This window comes from Acomys russatus, chromosome 12, assembly GCF_903995435.1.
Source record: "Acomys russatus chromosome 12, mAcoRus1.1, whole genome shotgun sequence".
Lineage (NCBI taxonomy): Eukaryota > Metazoa > Chordata > Mammalia > Rodentia > Muridae > Acomys > Acomys russatus.
In genome coordinates, this window is record NC_067148.1 from 38,566,933 (window position 1) to 38,585,133 (window position 18,201).

General features: G+C 41.2%; 1 protein-coding gene across 1 annotated transcript in view; it reads left to right on the plus strand.

The window, feature by feature from the left end:
* Gigyf2 (GRB10 interacting GYF protein 2) overlaps window positions 1-18,201 on the plus strand; it is a 134,989-nt gene that overhangs the window by 109,213 nt on the left and 7,575 nt on the right. Inside the window, exons 22-26 of the mRNA XM_051154265.1 lie at window positions 7,798-8,034; window positions 11,339-11,461; window positions 15,027-15,266; window positions 15,394-15,596; window positions 16,661-16,815. Coding sequence (XP_051010222.1) covers window positions 7,798-8,034; window positions 11,339-11,461; window positions 15,027-15,266; window positions 15,394-15,596; window positions 16,661-16,815 — 958 coding nt within the window. The remainder of the gene's footprint in view (window positions 1-7,797; window positions 8,035-11,338; window positions 11,462-15,026; window positions 15,267-15,393; window positions 15,597-16,660; window positions 16,816-18,201) is intronic.

The window sequence follows — 18,201 nt, forward strand, 5'->3', positions numbered from 1 at the left end:
TCCAGAGGTTGCAACCAGATTGCCCTTACTTCTTGTTCTGCCATCTTGATGAATCTTTTAATGTCTACAGTTTACTTGCCTTTTTTTGGTGGGGAGGTGTTGGCTGGCTGGTTTTCAAGACAGGGTTTCTCTGTGTAGCCTTGGCTATCCTGGACTCACTTTGTAGACTAGTGATTCACCTTCCTGTACATCCCAGAGTGCTGGGATTACAGGTGTGTACCACCGTGGCCAGCTTCAGTTTACTTGTCTTACAGTTCATTAAGGTGATACTGTGCAGCCAATCTCAATCAATCTCTCTATCTTTCTCTGTCTCTGTCTCTCTGTCTGTCTGTCTGTCTCTCTCTCTCTCTCCTCTCCCCCCTTCTCTCCTCTCTCTCTGTCTGTGTCTCTCTCTTCTCTCTCTCTCTCTCTCTCTCTCTCTCTGTCTCTCTCTCTTCTCTCCCTCCCTCCCTCTCTCCCTCCCTCCCTCCTTCCCTCCCTCCACTGAATCTGGAATTAGGTGGCAGCCAGTAAGCCTCAGCTGTTCTGCTTGCTATCCACATCATTTGTGTCAGTGGCACCACACACAGATTTTTATGTGGGTGCTAGACATTTGAACTCGGGTCCTTGTGATTAAACAGCACATGTTCTTACCCGATGAACCAAACCTAGCCCTAGTGCTGTTTTCAAAAAGAAACAAAAAACCACACTATGTAATGGTCATTGTGATTGTAAAGCTTATGAATTCTTGATGTCTTGGAAAAGCTTTGTTTTGGTGGCATTCACCCTGCTGATGGCAGTCTTTGAAACTGTCTTCCTTAGCACTAGCCTGCTGTAGAGCTGCTCTATTTTGGTTCAGTACTTAATACTGTCTCGTGCAGTTTGGGTCAGCCACTAGTTTCAGTAGCTCTGCAGGCTCATCTCTTATGTGCTTCCTTCCATCGTGCCTCTGTGCTGTCTGCCTTCTAAATGGCCAACCCACCCCTCTTTCCTACAACTCACACTTTTGCCATCTCATGTCACTTGGACTCTGTGAAGTCAGATAGTACCTTCAGGAGAAAAGTTGTAAAATTACAAATACCATGTTCGGTTATTTGTTTTGCAATGCTGGGAATTGAATCTGGAGCCCTGTATGTACTAGGCAAATGCTCTCCTACTGAACTAAGTCCCTGACCACAGATAGACTCCTGCTTTACTCTGGTATTCTGTTTGTTGTTATTATTAATTATTGCTGTTATTGTTAATTTGATTGAATTTTTGTTTATTTTTGATTTTTAAATTTTCTTCAATGCTCTTAAGTTACATGTGGGATGTTGGTCCAGTTATGGTAGTCTGCCAGTGAGGGAAACCAGACCCCCAAAGCATTGCATTGTAATATTTAAGATAAATTTTATTTTTAGAATAGTTTTAGATTTTCAAGTAAATTGGAAAAATAAGAAAGGACCCATATGTACTCTACATATAGTTTTCTCTGTTGTTGAGATCTAACATTAGTATGGTAATTAATTAAAATAACAAGGCCAATTAATAATTACTACCAAAACTCCAGATTGCCTAAGAGTTTTCTAAAGACACTTTTCTGCTATAGGGTTCCATTCTTTTTTTGTTTTTGAAGATTAGAAATTATTTTTATTAAGTTTGTTTTTTTTAACAATCTCAAGACATGAATATAAAGCATTTTGTTGTTCTTACTCCTTGCCCTCTTTTTTTTTTTTTAATAATTTATTCAGATTACATCTCAATTGTTATCCCATCACTTATATCCTCCCTCCCTCCTGCTTTCACCCTATTCCCCTCCCCTAGCTCTATGACTGAGGGGGACCTCCTCCCCCACTATATGGTCATAGGCTATCAAGTCTCATCCTGGTATCCTGCTTATTCTTTCTTTGAGTGCCACCAGGCCTCCCCACCAAGGGGAGGTGGTCAAATATGGAACACCAGAGTTCATGTCAGAGTCAGTCCCCGCTTTCCACATATCTGTGGAGAATGTCCTGTCCGTTGGCTAGATCAAGAGTAGGGGTTCGATGTTTACTCCTTGTATTGTCCTTGGTTAGTGCAATAGTTTGAGCAGACATCCTGGGCCCCAATCCTGTCATGATGTTCTTGTACGTTTCTAGGACTCCCTGGATCCTTCTATTTCCCCATCCTTCTATATTTCTCTTACGTAGAATCCCAGTAGGATGTCCTCACACCTATCCCAATCTCCTGGTAAGTGAAGACTTTAATGGGACATGCCTTTTCGGCTAGTGCCCAATTATAAGTGAGTATATACCATGTGAGTCTTTCTGCTTCTGGGTAATTCACTCAGTATGATCATTTCTAGTTCCATCCATTTGTCCACAAATTTTGGGATTTCTTTGTTTTTAATAGCTGAGTAATTTTCCATACTGTAAATGTACCACAGTTTCTTTATCCATTCTTCAACTGAGGGACATTTAGGCTGTTTCCAGGTTCTGGCTATTAGGAATAAGGCTGCTATGAACATCGTTAAGTGTATGTCTTTGTTGTGTGGTAGAGCATCTTCTGGGTATATTCCAAAGAGTGGTATAGCTGGGTTTTGAGGTAGCCCAGTTTTCTGAGAAAGCGCCAGATTTCCAAAGTGAATGTACAAATTTGCATTCCCACCAGCAATGATGGAGTGTTCCTCTTTTTCCACATCCTCACCAGCATGTGGTGTCACTTGAATTTTTGAACTTAGCCATTCTGATGGGTGTAAGATAGACTCTCAGAGTCGTTTTGATTTGCATTTCCCTGGTGACTAAAGACGTTGAGCATTTTAAGTGTTTCTCAGCCATTCAGTATTCCTCTGTTGAGAATTCTTTGTTTAGTTCTGAGCCCCATTTCTTAATTGGGTTATTTGGTTTGGTGGTGTTTAATTTCTTGAGTTCTTTATATATTTTGGATATTAGACATTGTCAGATGTAGGGTTGGTGAAGATCTTTTCCCAGTCTATAGGCTGTCGCTTTGTTCTTTTGACAGTGTCTTCTGCTTTACAGAAGCTTCTTAGCTTCATGAGGTCCCATTTATTAATTGTTGACCTTAAGGCCTGGGCTGTTGGTGTTTTGTTCAGGAAGTTGTCTCCTGTGCCAGTGACTGGTTCCAGGCTCTTTCCCACTTTTTCTTCTAACTGATTTAGTGCCTCTGGTTTTATGTTGAGGTCTTTAATCCACTTGGACTTGAGTTTTGTGCATAGTGACAAATGTGGATCTAATTGCATTTTTCTACATGTAGACATCCAGTTAGACTATCACATTTGTTGAAGATGCTATTCTTTTTTCATTGAATAGATTTAGCTTCTTTGTCAAAAATCAAGTGACCATATGAATGTCAATTCATTTCTGGGTCTTCGATTTGATTCCATTGAGCAACCAGCCTATTGCTGTGCCAGTACCATGCTGTTTTAATTACCATTGCTCTGTAGTACAGTTTGAGATCAGGTACAAAGATTCCTCCGGAGGATCTTTTATTGTATAGGATTGTTTTTAGCTATCCTGGGTTTTTTGTTTTTCCATATGAAATTGAGAATTGATCTTTCAATGTCTTTAAAAAATTGTGTAGGTATTTTGATAGGGATTGCATTGAATCTGTAAATTGCTTTTGGTAAGATGGCCATTTTTACTATGTTAATTCTCCCAATCCAGGAACAAGGGAGATCCTTCCATCTTCTTATGTCATCTTCAATCTCTTTCTTCAGAGATTTGAAGTTTTTTTCAAACAGGTCCTTCACTTGCTTGGTTAGAGTTACTTCTAGATATTTTATATTGCTTGTGGTTATCGTGAAGGGTGTAGTTTCCTGATTTCTTCCTCTGCATGATTGTCATTTGAATATAGGAAAGCTACTGACTTTTTTTTGAGTTAATTTTGTATCCAGCCAATTGCTGAAGGTGTTTTATCAGCTGTAGAAGTTCTCTGGTGGAATTTTGGGGGTCATTTATGAACATTATCATATCATCTGCAAATAGGAATAATTTGACTTCCTCCTTTCCCATTTGTACCCCTTTGATCTCCTTTTGTTGTTTTATTGCTCTGGCTAGAACTTCAAGAACTATATTGAAAAGATATGGAGGAAGTGGGCAGCTTTGCCTGGTCCCCAATTTTAGAGGACTTTCCTTGAGTATCTCTCCATTTAATTTGGTATTGGCTATTGGCTTGCTGTATATAGCCTTTATTATGTTTAAGTATGTGCCTTGTGTCTCTGATCTCTCCAAAACTTTAAACATGAATGGGTGTTGGATTTTGTCTTTTTTTTTTTTTTTTTTTTTTTTTTTTCATCTAAAGAGATGATCATGTGGGTTTTTTTCTTTCAGTTTGTTTATATGCCATTCTAACTAATCATACTACATTTAGCTGTCATGCTTTCCTATGTCCTTCTTGGCTGTGACAGTTTCTCATATTTAATTTTTTGAAATATGCTTTGAATTGAAATAAAATCATATCACTTTTTCTCCTCCCTTTCTCCCTTCAGCTTCTTCTAGGTACCTTCCTTTGAACCCCTCCATGTCCTCTACTCTCATATATGTATGTATGAATGATACAGCTGGTTCATCTAGTTTTGTTGTTTGTGTATATGTGGTTTCAGGGCCGACCACTCTGCGTTAGACAACTGGTAGGGTCCTCCTCCCTGGGAGAGGCTAGTTCTTCTCCCAGCTGTCATTAGTTGCCTGCAGTTCTTTGTCTTGGGTTGGGACCCCCTGAAATGTTCCCCCTTCCATGTTAACATGTCCTTTGATGTTGTCATCATTCCTGTCTTGCTTATGTAGCTATTTCTAGGACAGATGGCTTCACAGCAGACTTTCTGGTGTTCTGGTTCTTACAGGCTTGCAGCCCCATCTTCTTTGACGTTCCCTGAGCCATAGATGCAATGTATACTGGACCTGGGCTTCCCATGGTCTATTGATCTCCGCATTGTGTCTAGGTGTGGGTTTTTGTAATAGTCTCCATTTGCTGTAAAGAGAGATTTCTTTACTGAGGAATAGTTGTTGCACTTGCAAGTTTAAGGATAAGATTTAAGTTTTGTAGTAAGGAATTATGCTGGTCTAGCAAAGTGGTGCTAGTAGATTATTAAGGTCCATGACCTCACTAGCTCCTAGGTTTCTAATACCGGGCATGATTTTCTCTCTGTTGAGTGGGCATTACATCCATTTAGAGAGCTGTTGGTTACCACCAGCTTATGGGTGTCATTCATTGCACCATTTTGTATGTCTTAACCACACTGGTAATTGTTGTATAACAGAACTTTGAGTATTGAACCTAGCTCAGTCTTGCTGTAAGTATGTGTGCTACTACTGAACAACCCCATCCTCCATCCTTTTGTTTTTGATGACCATGGCAATTTTAAGAAATATTTTTCAGCTTTCTAGGATATCATCCTTTATTGAATTTGCTTAAAGTTTTCTCTGAACAGATTGAGGTTTTAAAGTGTTGGGCAGAAAGATCACAGAGGCAGTGTTTTGTTGTTTTTGCTTTCTTCAGTCCTAGGGATTGAACCTAGGACCTTGAGAATGCTAAGAAAATCCTCTACCACAGAGCTACAACCCCAGACCCAAAGAGATATTTTCATTACATTGTAAATAACAAGGGTAATATATTAGCATGGCTTATAACTGCTAAACCTTAATCACTCAACTGAAACAGTGCTGGTTCTAAATGAAAATTCTTCTAGAAGCCAAAATGTCTTAGAAAAACAGCGAAAGAAAAACAGCTTGTATGTTAGTCAGTGCTTGGTGCTGGTTATCTTGCTCATTTTCTATGGGGTGTAAACCTCTACCCCCCCCCCCCCCACCACCACCCTTTTCTTTTCAGAGGCCAGAGTGTGAGCTTTTGAGGCAGGGTGTCTTGTCACTGTATAGCCTAGTCTGGCTTAGAACTTGAAACCTATTGACTCAGCCTCCTAAGAACTGGGATCACTGTTGTGCAAACTCATACCCAGCAGGTATTAGGAGAAGACTTTAGAAAGAGGTCTGATCTTCAACAAGGTCACCGGATCTGTAAGTGATGAAGTAAAATGCCAGTGTTATACTTTAAAGTACATACACTGAAATATCCACCGTGAAGTGGCTCGAGCATGCCAAGGAGAGCTGGCTGTAAGTCCGCTGGACATTGAGCTCTAGCTCAGTGACACTGTCAGGGCTCAGGGCATTTATGCTCTTCTACACGAACTCTTTGTGGGCTGACTTCTGCTTCCATACTCGACCTCAGGTTGGGACTTTTGCTTGGGACACTTTTATCCAGGCTCTGTCCAATAAAGGAATGACTTTTCTCTCTATTGTTCTTTTTGTTCAGAAAGGATGTCTTTCATAGAATTCACCAAGCAATGTCACCTTGGCCTAAATCATGACTGTCCTTGTAATATTTGGAAGCTTTAAATCAAAATGTAGCATTTTAAGTCCCTGAGCTGGGGTGGCTGAAAGGAATGGTTGCTAGCTAGGTTTTTTGTTTTTGTTTTTTAAGATCGATCTATCTATCTATCTATCTATCTATCTATCTATCATGTATACTGTGTTTTGCCTACATGTACACCTGCATACCAGAAGAGTGCACCAGACCTTGTTATAGATGGTGGCGAGCCACCCTGTGATTTCTGGAAATTGAACTCAGGACCTTTGGAAGAACAGCCAGTGCTCTTAACCTCTGAGCCATCTCTCCAGTTAGATTGAAACAGGATTTATTTGTAGTGGACTTAGGCTTAGAGGCACAGTAGTCTGCATGAGGGATCTTTAAAAAAAGAAAAAGTAGAGAGGAAATCTGCTGCTCAGAGGCCTACAATCAATCCCAGCTTAGGAGAAGGAGCTATCTGGACAAGATAGAGCATTGCAGGCATAGCAAACCAATTCTGCAAAGGTGAGGGCACTCTGAACACTGAGACAAGTGAACCAGAGGACATAGTAAGCTTGTTTTGAGGGAAGCAAGCTGAAAGAAAATGAATCCAGGGCAGGAAGTGGTGGTGCATGCCTTTAATCCCAGCACTTGGGAGGCAGAGACAGGCAGATCTCTGAGTTCTAGGACAGCTTGGTCTACAGAGAGAATTCCAGCACAGCCAGGGCTGTTACACAGAGAAACCCTGTCTCCAAAAAAAAAAAAAAAAAGAAAGAAAGAAAGAAAGGAAGGGGTGGGGAGAAAGAGAATGCAGATGAGGGGCAAAGTATAGAAGCTTAATAATTAGTTAAGTAAGGAGAGTTTTTTTTTTTTTTTTTTAAATACCCTACGACGACCCGTGGTTCATAAAGACAGGGTCAACAGTTGAATTTGATGATTTTGAGGAGCCACTGGTTCCAGGCCTGGTTGAGGCTCTTTCTAGGTCTTGGCAGCTTCAGCACAAAGTACCCTGGATAGCTTGCTCAGCCTATAGAATTGAAATGGCATTTCCAGGAGACTTTGTTGCAGCATGTGGTAAGCACTTTTGAGATCAGAGCTTTAACCAAAGACCTTTTAAGGGACTGGTTTTTTTTTAGTTTTTTGTTTTTTCTGAGACAGGGTTTCTCTGTGTAGCCTTGGCTGTCCTGGACTCGCTTTGTAGACCAGACTGACCTCAAACTCACAGAGATCTACCTGCCTCTGCCTCCTAAGTGCTGGGATTGTAGGTGTGGGCCACTGAGCCTGGCTTAAGTGACATCTGTGGTTTGTTAAAGTTGTATCCTGGAGCACACCAGGCCTTTGTGAGCACTATAAGACCTGCTTCTTCATATTGTCACACTAAACAGGGTTTTGCTTTATCATTTCTGTATGCCATCATGATTGGCACCTTTAAAAGCAATATAAATTATCCCCTCTAAAATTAATACAACATTTTTTCCCTCTTTATTTTTTCCTCCTGCAAAGGAAGAGGAGGCTGCCAAATGGGCCCGGGAAGAAGAGGAAGCTCAGCGTCGACTGGAAGAGAACCGACTGCGCATGGAAGAAGAGGCAGCCAGACTTCGGCACGAGGAAGAGGAACGAAAACGGAAGGAGCTGGAGCTGCAGCGGCAGAAAGAGCTGTTGCGCCAGAGGCAGCAGCAGCAAGAGGCCCTCCGAAGGCTGCAGCAGCAGCAGCAGCAACAGCAGCTTGCACAAATGAAGGTATAATCCTAGACACAAAAGGAACCAGTTGGCTTAAATATTGTTGGCTATTTGGTTCACCAACAAATTAAAATGTGATGTGTATATGTTGTTAAGTGTTTAAATGAAAGGTATAAGGATGAGACAAGCAAGTACAGATACAAACAAGTCAGTCTGCGTGGTTCTCCTAAGTGGGCTTCCATGGCAGCTGAGGTTCCTCTCTTTACCATGTCAGCACTGCTGACAGAAAAATGAAAAAGAAAAGAGTGCTCAGCAACCTGGGAGGGCAGCAGGCACGACAACATCCTGCTTTTCAAGTAGGAACCACAACACAGGGCTCAAACACAGTTGCCTTTGGGGACTTCTTAAAAATTGGGTAAAGACAGGCCAAGGATGCTGGCATAAACCTTTAATCTCAGGACTCAGGTGACAGGCAGGCAGATCTCTTTGAGTTAGAGGTCAGTAGAAGTGGAAGATTCAAAGCCCTATTTGAAGTTGAAAGTGTGTCCTGAGAGTCGGCTTGCTAGAAAGAGTGTGGTAGTGAGGTTGAGTAGGAAGGGCCAATGGGAAAGAACTGCCTTGATGCAGTTGGCAACCCATTTTTTGACTGCCCAGATCTGAGGGGCATGGCTTGAAGCTAGCTAGCGTATGGTAGCATGGGGTGTAGACTGCTCAGATTAAGAGTAGCTTAGCAGATCTGGTCTGCAAACTTCGTGTGGCCTGAAATTAGGTTCCGTCTCCCTTGTCTTTAAGAAACTCATAGAATAAAGATGTGACGAGGGTCTTGGAACCCAGTGTGGTAAGCATAGAAGAGATGGCGTTAATAAGACAGTAGTTCTCAGAGTTATATTACCTGGAAATGCAAATTGTAAATGGATCCTAGCAAGCTTGTGTTCAAAAAGATTCTTCAAGGGACTCTGATACCAGTAAAATATGAGGGGCACCATGCATCCAGGCTACTTCCTGAGATAAGGCAACTTCCAAACAGTCTTTTTAGGGGAATGAAAGAACTTTCAAGTTGAATGGTTTGTTTAGGGCATGAAGTTTACGAGAAGCATCACAGTGAGCAAGGTTTGAAGGTTAGAAACGCTCGAGAATCTCTGGGGGAATTCTTGAAAGCAAATTACTAAAGCTGGAGAGATGGCTCAGTAGTCAAGAGTGCTTGCTAGCTACTTTTCCAGAGGATCTGAGTTCTATTCCCATTGACCACATTAGGTCCCAGACACATATAACTCCAGCCCTAGGAGATCTGATGCCTTCTCTGGCCTCTGTTAACACCTGTACATATGCACACAACATTGACACACTCATGTCTAATTTTAAAATACCTCTTTAAAAGTAATTTTAAAAGCTTGTCTAGGATTTGAGGAATGAGTTCAGTGTGGTCAGGATTCCTAGTATCATGGACTGTATACACTCTAGTAAAGGATTAGAACTTAAAGTGTGCAGAACACTGGGAAAATAACACTCAGGTTTGCAGGAGAGCTGACTGGAAGATGAACTTGAAGGAAACAAAACTGTAGGTTAGCAGACTAGCAGTCAGACAAGTGACAGAAATCTTAGTTGAAGCCTCTGTTAATTTGGAAGGTTTGAAAGAAGGAGTTGGCAATACAGACCTCTTACTGAGTACTTTTCTTAGGTAACACACCAACAGTTTTCCATATGTTATATCACTTGTCTTCAGAGAGTTTTCTTAGAAAGCGTAGATGTTGTTGACCTGTATTTTATTGAAAAGGAAAAATTAAAGCTGAGTTTCTTGAGCCAGCCAAGAGTTGATAGCAGAGCCATGTAAAGTATGTCCAAGGACCTTTAAAATGGTTTGAAATTATAATTTAAATAATTTTAAAAAGCATTCACTTATTGTGTGTGCTGTTCACACATGTGCCTATGGCATTCAGAGAAAAACTGGCAGGAGCTGGACCTCACCCTCCCATGTGTTTCTTGATTACTGAGCCCAAGTCCTGAGGCTTGTGGGAGCCATCTTGCTGGCCTCAGAAGATTCTTTTTAAGGGGCCATAACACAGGCTGTGCTAACTGAAGCAAGTGGAGACAAATCTCTGCATAGTTCTTATCTTGTATACCTGGATTTTCTTTATCCAATAAAGATTTTACATAATTTACAAATAGGCATTCTAAGTGAAGATAAAGCTGCCTCCCATCCCCCTTTGTCTGTTAGCGTCTCTAGACCCTTCCCTCCCTCACATTGAGCCGGAATGGCTGAGGGCTGAGCTTGTTGAACAGTTGAGGACATTCCTATTGCTAACCTTCTTGCTTCTACCTACCACTGTCACTGCTGCCCTCGGTTGTCTTCTATATATAGATACGTTTTCCTGGGGAACTGCTGAGTGTTTATGTGTTTTGATCCATGTTCATACATACTAAAGTTAAAAATTGGGTTGCCGTTGGGGTCTTTGTTGTTATTTTTTGTTTGAGTTTTTACATGCTTCTAAATTCAAGTTTATCATTTTATTGGCCAAAGAAGAGCAGAGAAGTCTCTTTTGAAAACCAGGCTTTGAAAATTCAGGTTTTCAGCCAGATGTGGCGCACACCTATAATCCCAGCACTCAGGAGGCAGAGGCAGGTGGTTCTCTCTGAGTTTGAGGCCAGCCTGGTCTACAAAGAGAGTCCAGGACATCCAGGGCTGTTAAACAGAGAAACCCTGTCTCAAAAAGAAATAAAATCCTCAGGACCACATGTTTATATTTTGTTTTGCTCATTAATTTAAAGAATGGATAAAGTAAGATTGTTGATGTTTAAAATCAGCTTAATTTTTATGACATTATAGCCTTGTTGTTAGCCGCAACTCTCCTTCATGAGAGACTGGATAGAAACTGCCTACTATGGCTTTCTGTTCAGAAATCTTGGGCTTTAACCCACTTATAGATCTTTATGTCATGGCCTTTGTGGCCATTATGGATTCAAAATCTTAAACTAATTGAAACACTGTTACTCCCTTTGATTTTGACTCTATTGCTAGATGTCATAGACTTTCACCCAAATGGGAGAACAAGCATTAATATGTGTCTCTCCCCCTCCCTCCCTCTCTCTGTCCTCTCTCTCTCTCCCACCTCCCCCTCCCCCCTCTCGTGTGTGTGTGTGTGTGTGTGTGTGTGTGTGTGTGTGTGTGTGTGTGTGTAGTTATTTGAAAATAAATATATGTTGGAGAAATGAGTGAAAGAAGCAAGGCAGCTGAGAGATAGTGTGGGAAAGAAATTTGAAATGAGCACTGTAAAGCTGAGAAAGAATAGAGACTCCGACCATAGTGGTGGTGTTCTTTCCTGTTTCCTGAAATTCACCTGTTTTCTCATGTGTTTGTTGTTTTTAGCTTCCCTCTTCATCAACATGGGGCCAGCAGTCTAATACAACAACATGTCAGTCCCAGGCCACATTGTCATTAGCTGAAATCCAGAAGCTGGAAGAAGAACGAGAACGGCAGCTTCGAGAAGAGGTAAACAATAAAAGCAGCCTGCTTTAGCATTCTGGGCAGCTTAGTGTACACTCTGGGCTAATGGCCCTTGATGGTTACGATCAGAATTGCTGTGTGCCTGGATTTGACCCAGTGTCACTAAACCCTGTAGTCTGTGGTTTAGGCCCTTTGGCATATAGGAAGAGTTAAAGAGGAATAACATTAAGATTGGGTAGCACACTGGTTTCCTGGAACTTCCTACTGTAGCTTTTCAGCTTGTTTTTAATTCATAAATAAAACTAGATGTCCTTACACCAATGTACAGACAGCATTAATGAACCCAGTGGGTTGTTAGAAAAAAAGAAAGGCTGGGCCCGTGGTGGAACACACCTTTAATCCCAGTACTTGGGATGCAGAGGCATTCGAATCTCTGTGAGTTTGAGCCCAGCCTGGTCTTCAAAGTCCAGGATAGCCAAGGCTGCAGAGAAACCATATCTTGAAAAACAAACAAACAAACAAAGAGGATATGAGGTTGGGAGGGGAGTTGGAGTGGATAGTGGAGGTAGACATTACCAAAATACATTATATGCATGTATGACATTCTCAAAAAAATAATAAAATTATTTTTTAAAAAATACACATATTGAACTGTGGGTAGTTTTGTTGCACCTGTCTTACTCAAGTTAAACCACTCTTGACAAAAACAACTTAAGGGAGAAAGGGAAGGTCAAGGCAGCAGGACCTTGAAGCAGCTGATCACATTGCATCCACAGTGAGGAAGCAGGGATGAATGCATGCTAAGGCTCAGTTCCTTTAGTCCTTTGTACAGCCAGGATCCCAGGGCAGGGAATGGTGCTGCCGCCCACAGTGGGCACATGTTCTCATTTGAGCCAGTGTAATCAAGACAGTTTCCCACAGCCCAGATATTTATTGTCCCGGTGGTTATAAATCATGCCAAGTAGACAGTTAAACACCAACTGTCATGACACATCCATTTGTGAATTTGTTTTGAATGCAGGATACATTTTTCTTTAAAGGATATTAGGCTCTCTGACTAGCCCAGAAAAACTTGTTATATAACAAAAATAATATCTCTGCTTTTAACTCTATATCCTGAAGTTCATTATAGGATGGGAAGGCTACAAAAGAGTGGGAAAGTTGGAGAGGAGGGCCTGCTGTTAGATGTTGATTAAGGCAACACATATTTACTCTTCATAGACTGGGAGTGCAGCCAAGTACAAGGCTGATAAAATGCTCTGCTGTTGTGAACCTGCCCTCTAGCTGAGAAGAGATGGGCCACAAAAATTAGACTATCTGTTGCTAATTTAGAGGATGAGAAATGTCAGAGAAAGAATTGCTTGCAGGATGAAGAGGGTGTGTGAGTTGAGGGTGGCACTAGGAGTGGAGTGAGAGATTCTCCATGCTTAAGTAGTGTGCCTGCAAAGGCCTCAGGCAGATGAGGGGTGTAGCCATCCTGAAGACCACGCTGCTTTATGTAGCTAGCAGGTGAGGTAGGGCAGGCAGCTGTTAGAGAATGCAAGCTGTCATGTGTGGGTCTGGAGTGTACCATTCACTGAACTAGATAGCTGCCGATACATGGGGGGGAGGGGAGAGGAGAGAGAGGAGAGAGCAAAGAAGAGAGAGCGCGGAGAGGGAGAAAGTGTGTGTTTTATATAGTGTATACTCTATAATTATATATTTAGAGTGCACACACACAACACACACTAAATAGTGGAAATTATTCAATAGGTTAAAGTGTTTCTCTACCTTAAAATTGCCTTCTTATTTTAATGTGAAAACAAAAGAAAGGTTTAAACTTTACTTCTGGAATGACCTTCCTCTGAAAGGTTATCAGCAAATAGGTGTCTCAGGGCAGAGCGCTTCTGTTTTCAAGGCTAGAAAATGTGATGATTTTAGTCTCTGTTCAGTGAAAAGTTACTGTGAACAAGAATCAGGGTCCCTCAAGGCCCACATGTGTGCTAAGTAGTTACTCTGCTGCTGAGCTACGTCCCAGCCCTGCTCCCCAAAACTTGATAACTGCTGCTGTTATGAATCATAATGTAAATATCTGATATGCAGCCTCTGTAAAGGGTTGTTTGACACTCCTTTCCCAAAGGGGTTGGCTTTTTAAAAAGCCAAGGCAGCTAGAGAAATGGCTGGCTGCTGTTGCAGAGGACCCAGGTTTGATTTCTAGCACCCACATGGAGGTTGTGGTCCTGTAACTTTGGGCCTCTCATGCCCTTCAAGTCTCTGCTGGTGCTGTACATGCATGGTACACATAACAAAATATTCATACACATTAATTAATTAATTAATTTTTAAAGGCAATTCCTATTTTCTCATTTGTTTTTATTGAATTTTATATATTTATTTTGGTCCTTTGTTTTATCTAAGAAACATGTACTAAATGCTTAGTAATTCTGGGCTATTTGTTAAGGGATCAAAATCTTACCAAAGGTTCTTCTGTACGTGCTGTCCTAGTGGTTTGTCTCCGGGCTGTTTGTTAGGGGCATCCCTCTGCACTAGCCACTTTACTGTAGAGTAGTCTGTTGATCTGTGTTGGCCTTTCCAAATGGCAAGCTTGTTTTCTGCTGGGTGTGGGGTGTGAGCAGTGAAGGGAGAGACAGTTGCTCAACTGAGCAGGGTAAAGGAGATAGTTTCAGGGTCTTACTGCTTCTAATTGTAGCCAGCCTTCCTGAGACACCGTATAAACATCTCAAGTTCCTGAGCTTTCTGTCTAAGCATGCCCATTTAACAGGTTCCTTCATTTATGCTTCAGTTTATTAGGTGTGCTACACTGGTTATTAATAATCGGCTTTCTAGCTTTATGCTTTCTATCTAGATAACTATTTTTGTATGTACACATATGGGTGGAAAGATCAAGGGACAACATCAGATGCTTTGTCTGCTTTTTTGGTTTTTAGTTTGTCTTTAGAGGTGGTATCTCACTGCCCTTTACCAAGTAGGCAGGGCTGGTTAGCCAGTGAAACCCAGGGACCTGCCTGCCTGGACCTCTGCAGTGCTGAGGCACAGACATGTGATCTCTTACTTGGTTTTCTCACGTGGGCTTCAGGGACTGAGGTCAGGTCTCCAAGCACTTCACTGGCTTAGCTATCTTCCCTAGCCCTACTTTCCATGTTTAAAACTCTTTTCTGCCTTTGTTGTCTTTTACCGATTTATGCTTTTAAAGAAGTACAGTAGCTGAGTATGCGTGCACACCTGCAATCTCAGCTCCTGGGAAGCTGTGGCAGGGAGAGCTTCAGGTCCAGACTAGCTGGGCTCTACAGAGTAAAAACCCCTTCTCAAAGCCCCACACAAACACATGCATCAAAAGGATATATTTCATTTTGGTTGAACTTTGGGAAGTAAGCATTTACTTCATTTCTGTGCTTAACCAAAGAGACTTCTTCATTTGTAAGAAGTAATTCTGTATTTAGTCTTTTTGTTTTTCCTCTCAGTACCACTTGCCATTTCCATCTTAATTTAGTCAGAAGACATTAACTACATTTGGATTTGTTTAGCTGTTGTGTATTAGTTTTCTGTAGTGTCCTGATGCTTGTAACTAGTGTAAAAACATACCCTGAAAGTAGCTGTCCTTGTCCAACAGCAAAGGCGTCAGCAGAGGGAATTGATGAAAGCTCTCCAGCAGCAGCAACAGCAGCAGCAGCAACAGAAACTCTCAGGTTGGGGGAATGTCAGCAAACCTGCAGGTACCACCAAGTCTTTACTGGAGATCCAACAGGAAGAGGCCAGGCAGATGCAGAAGCAGCAGCAACAGCAGCAGCAGCAGCAGCAACAACAACAACAGCAGCAACACCAGCAAACAAACAGGGCCCGGAACAGCACAGTGAGTTCCTTTTCCTGAGTGCACACTTCCAGACTGCTTATGGTTATCTTTTCAGATTCCTCCAAACTATCTTTTTAATATTGTTAACCAAAGTCTTTTTTCTTTTTTCTTTTTTTCTTTTTAACAGCATTCCAACCTGCACACCAGCATTGGGAATTCTGTATGGGGCTCTATAAACACAGGTCCTCCAAACCAGTGGGCGTCTGATCTAGTCAGTAGTATCTGGAGTAATGCAGACACTAAAAACTCCAACATGGGGTTTTGGGATGATGCAGTGAAAGAGGTGGGACCTAGAAATTCAACAAATAAAAATAAAAACGCCAGTCTCAGGTAGGGCTCGTAATGATTACACCTGTGTACCTTGATGGGTGGGAGGTGAGGGTTGTAGAAGGGATACAGTTTTTACTTACATTTCATCTGTGTCCAAGAACATAACTCTTAATTTTGGTGACTACTCTCTATCCCACTTGATTGCTCCTTGGCCTTGTCATACTGCTGAGCACTCAATCCCTTGCCTACTACATGGTAACTGCCTGGCAATGAGAAGAATAGAGTATTTTTTTGTAGTTAACATTTCTCCAGTGTTTTCTGTAGGTTAACTTAGGGTTTGTTGTTGTTATTTTCTAATTTGTATTTTTAAGTTGTAATTATACTAGAATGGGCACCAAATACTTCTGTGATGGCATTAAACTAACTGTATGACAAATTAGTTGTTTCATCGTCATCTTTCTTTCCTCAGTAGTCAGTGTTGGTGAATGAGCATGGCTTTGTTGTTACGTTCATGAACTCAGATCCCAACACTGCCACTTATTAGCTGTGTGACCTTGGGCAAGAGAGAACCTCTTTTGGGCCTCAGTTCCCTCATCAGTAAAATGAAGATAATAATTTTATGATTGTAGTTGTAAGGAGTAAACAAATACACATGAAATTGTAAAGTGCCTGGCATATAGTAAGTACTTAATAAATGGTATTGTCAGATTCTTTTTGATTGAAGACTTAAACTTATTAGTTTATTGAGCTTCTTTGCCAGGCACTGTTAGGCTCCAGGCCTTTGCTCGAGTGTCTTTATTCCTTATTATAATCCTAAGAAGTGTTGGCACCATTTTGCATATGAGGAAACTGAGGCTTAGTAAATTAAACAGCTTACCTAAGAACATGTAGGAAGAACTTTATTATATTCTCAAAATAGAAGCCCTGTAAACTAGGATATTAGTTGAGGCTAGTTTTTAAGGATGTGTCCAATCAAAAAAATTTTAACTTTTTTCATGTATAGAACTAAGAATTGGCTTACTGGACAGCTGTTGAGTGTTTCCTAGACAGTATTTATGGTATTGTAGTATATCACATAGTAACAGTTTCTGGGAATATAATATCGCCCTATTGTTTTGCTTTAGTAAATCTGTAGGTGTGTCTAACCGGCAGAATAAGAAAGTAGAAGAAGAAGAAAAATTGCTGAAGCTCTTTCAGGGAGTAAATAAAGCCCAAGATGGATTTACCCAGTGGTGTGAACAGATGCTTCATGCCCTTAATACGGCAGATAACTTGGATGGTAAGAATTGGGGAGGGAATCCCAGCATGTGGATTGACAGAGCAGGACCTACTAAGAGGTTGACAGGTTGGAACATTAAGCCAAAATGTAAAGATGAAATCTATGGGAGCCAAGTCCTGCACCTTCCATAAAAATCTTTACTCGCATGGCATTACTTATGAAAAAGCCCTATAAAACTATGCTCACATAGATTATGAGGTGTTGCCAAAAAGTAAATGCCAGCTCAGGCTGCCTTAATAATGTACAGGACAAAGGAAGTCATAGTTTCCCATTATCCCTCTCATGGGAAACATTTCCAGCTATTATCGTGTCTAAGAGAAAATTAAATGTCATAGTTAGGGACCAAGGTCAGCCTGGCCAATAGAGTACCAAAGCAATGTGACATCGTTCCCTTTCAGCTTTGGGAGATGGCGCAAGTTGTGGTAGAATAAATAGACTTGTGCTGCATGGGCTGAGACTATCCAGAAGTAAACGTTTCAGTACAGTTTCAAGAAAAGCGTGGTTGTTGTAAACATGAGCTGTTTACAGAGAGCTAGCTCTTCAGAGGGACATTGATGTTGGTGCGACTGTTGGTCATATTGTAGAAAGGATTGCCTCAGCTGATAGACAAAGGTGATAACGGCCTAAAGCCAGCAATGTTAAATCTGAGCAGTCAAGATTGACAGATGTCTTTGCTGCACTGCAACGTTAGGGATGAGTCTGAAGGCCTCAGAGAAAACAGATCTCACGGTAGTAATGGCTGCCATCCATTAAGCACCTACCATGTGCTAGGCACTAGCTGGGCTAACCTTGTTGTTACCCCAGTTAATCAGTTTTTGCAGTAAATTTTGAGAATACCTTACAAGGTAGGTGATATTATCCCCATTTTATAAATTAGGAAACAGAGGCTCAGAATGGTTAAGTAACTCATCAAGGTCACACAGCCAGCAGACTTCAGAATCAGGTCTTAAACCCATGTCTGTCTAACTCTGGTGTTTGTGCTTTTTTTCTGAAGCCACACAATTGGCATTTTCCACTTTATACTTTATAAAACACATAGTACCCCAATTAATTACAGGTCCCAGAAGATAAATCTGTATCTTTAGTAACTATCATGGTAGATGGTGCCCATCGTTGCACTTAATAAGTTGAATTAAAGGAAAGAAGGAATGAATCCCGAAATTACTTTAGTCTTAGATAAATAACTCACTCATTGTAACATCTAGCTTCAGCCAACATAGCATTTAGTAAAGCTCGGCATGTGTGCTGTGTCTTTGTTGGAAGATTCCAGCAGTGTGATACCAATCTTTATCTGTATCAGGCAGGTGAGAGTATCTACCACAGTAGCCTGCATAGCTCTCATGTTTCTGTTGTTAATACCTGTGCTAGAGTGGCGATACACTAAAA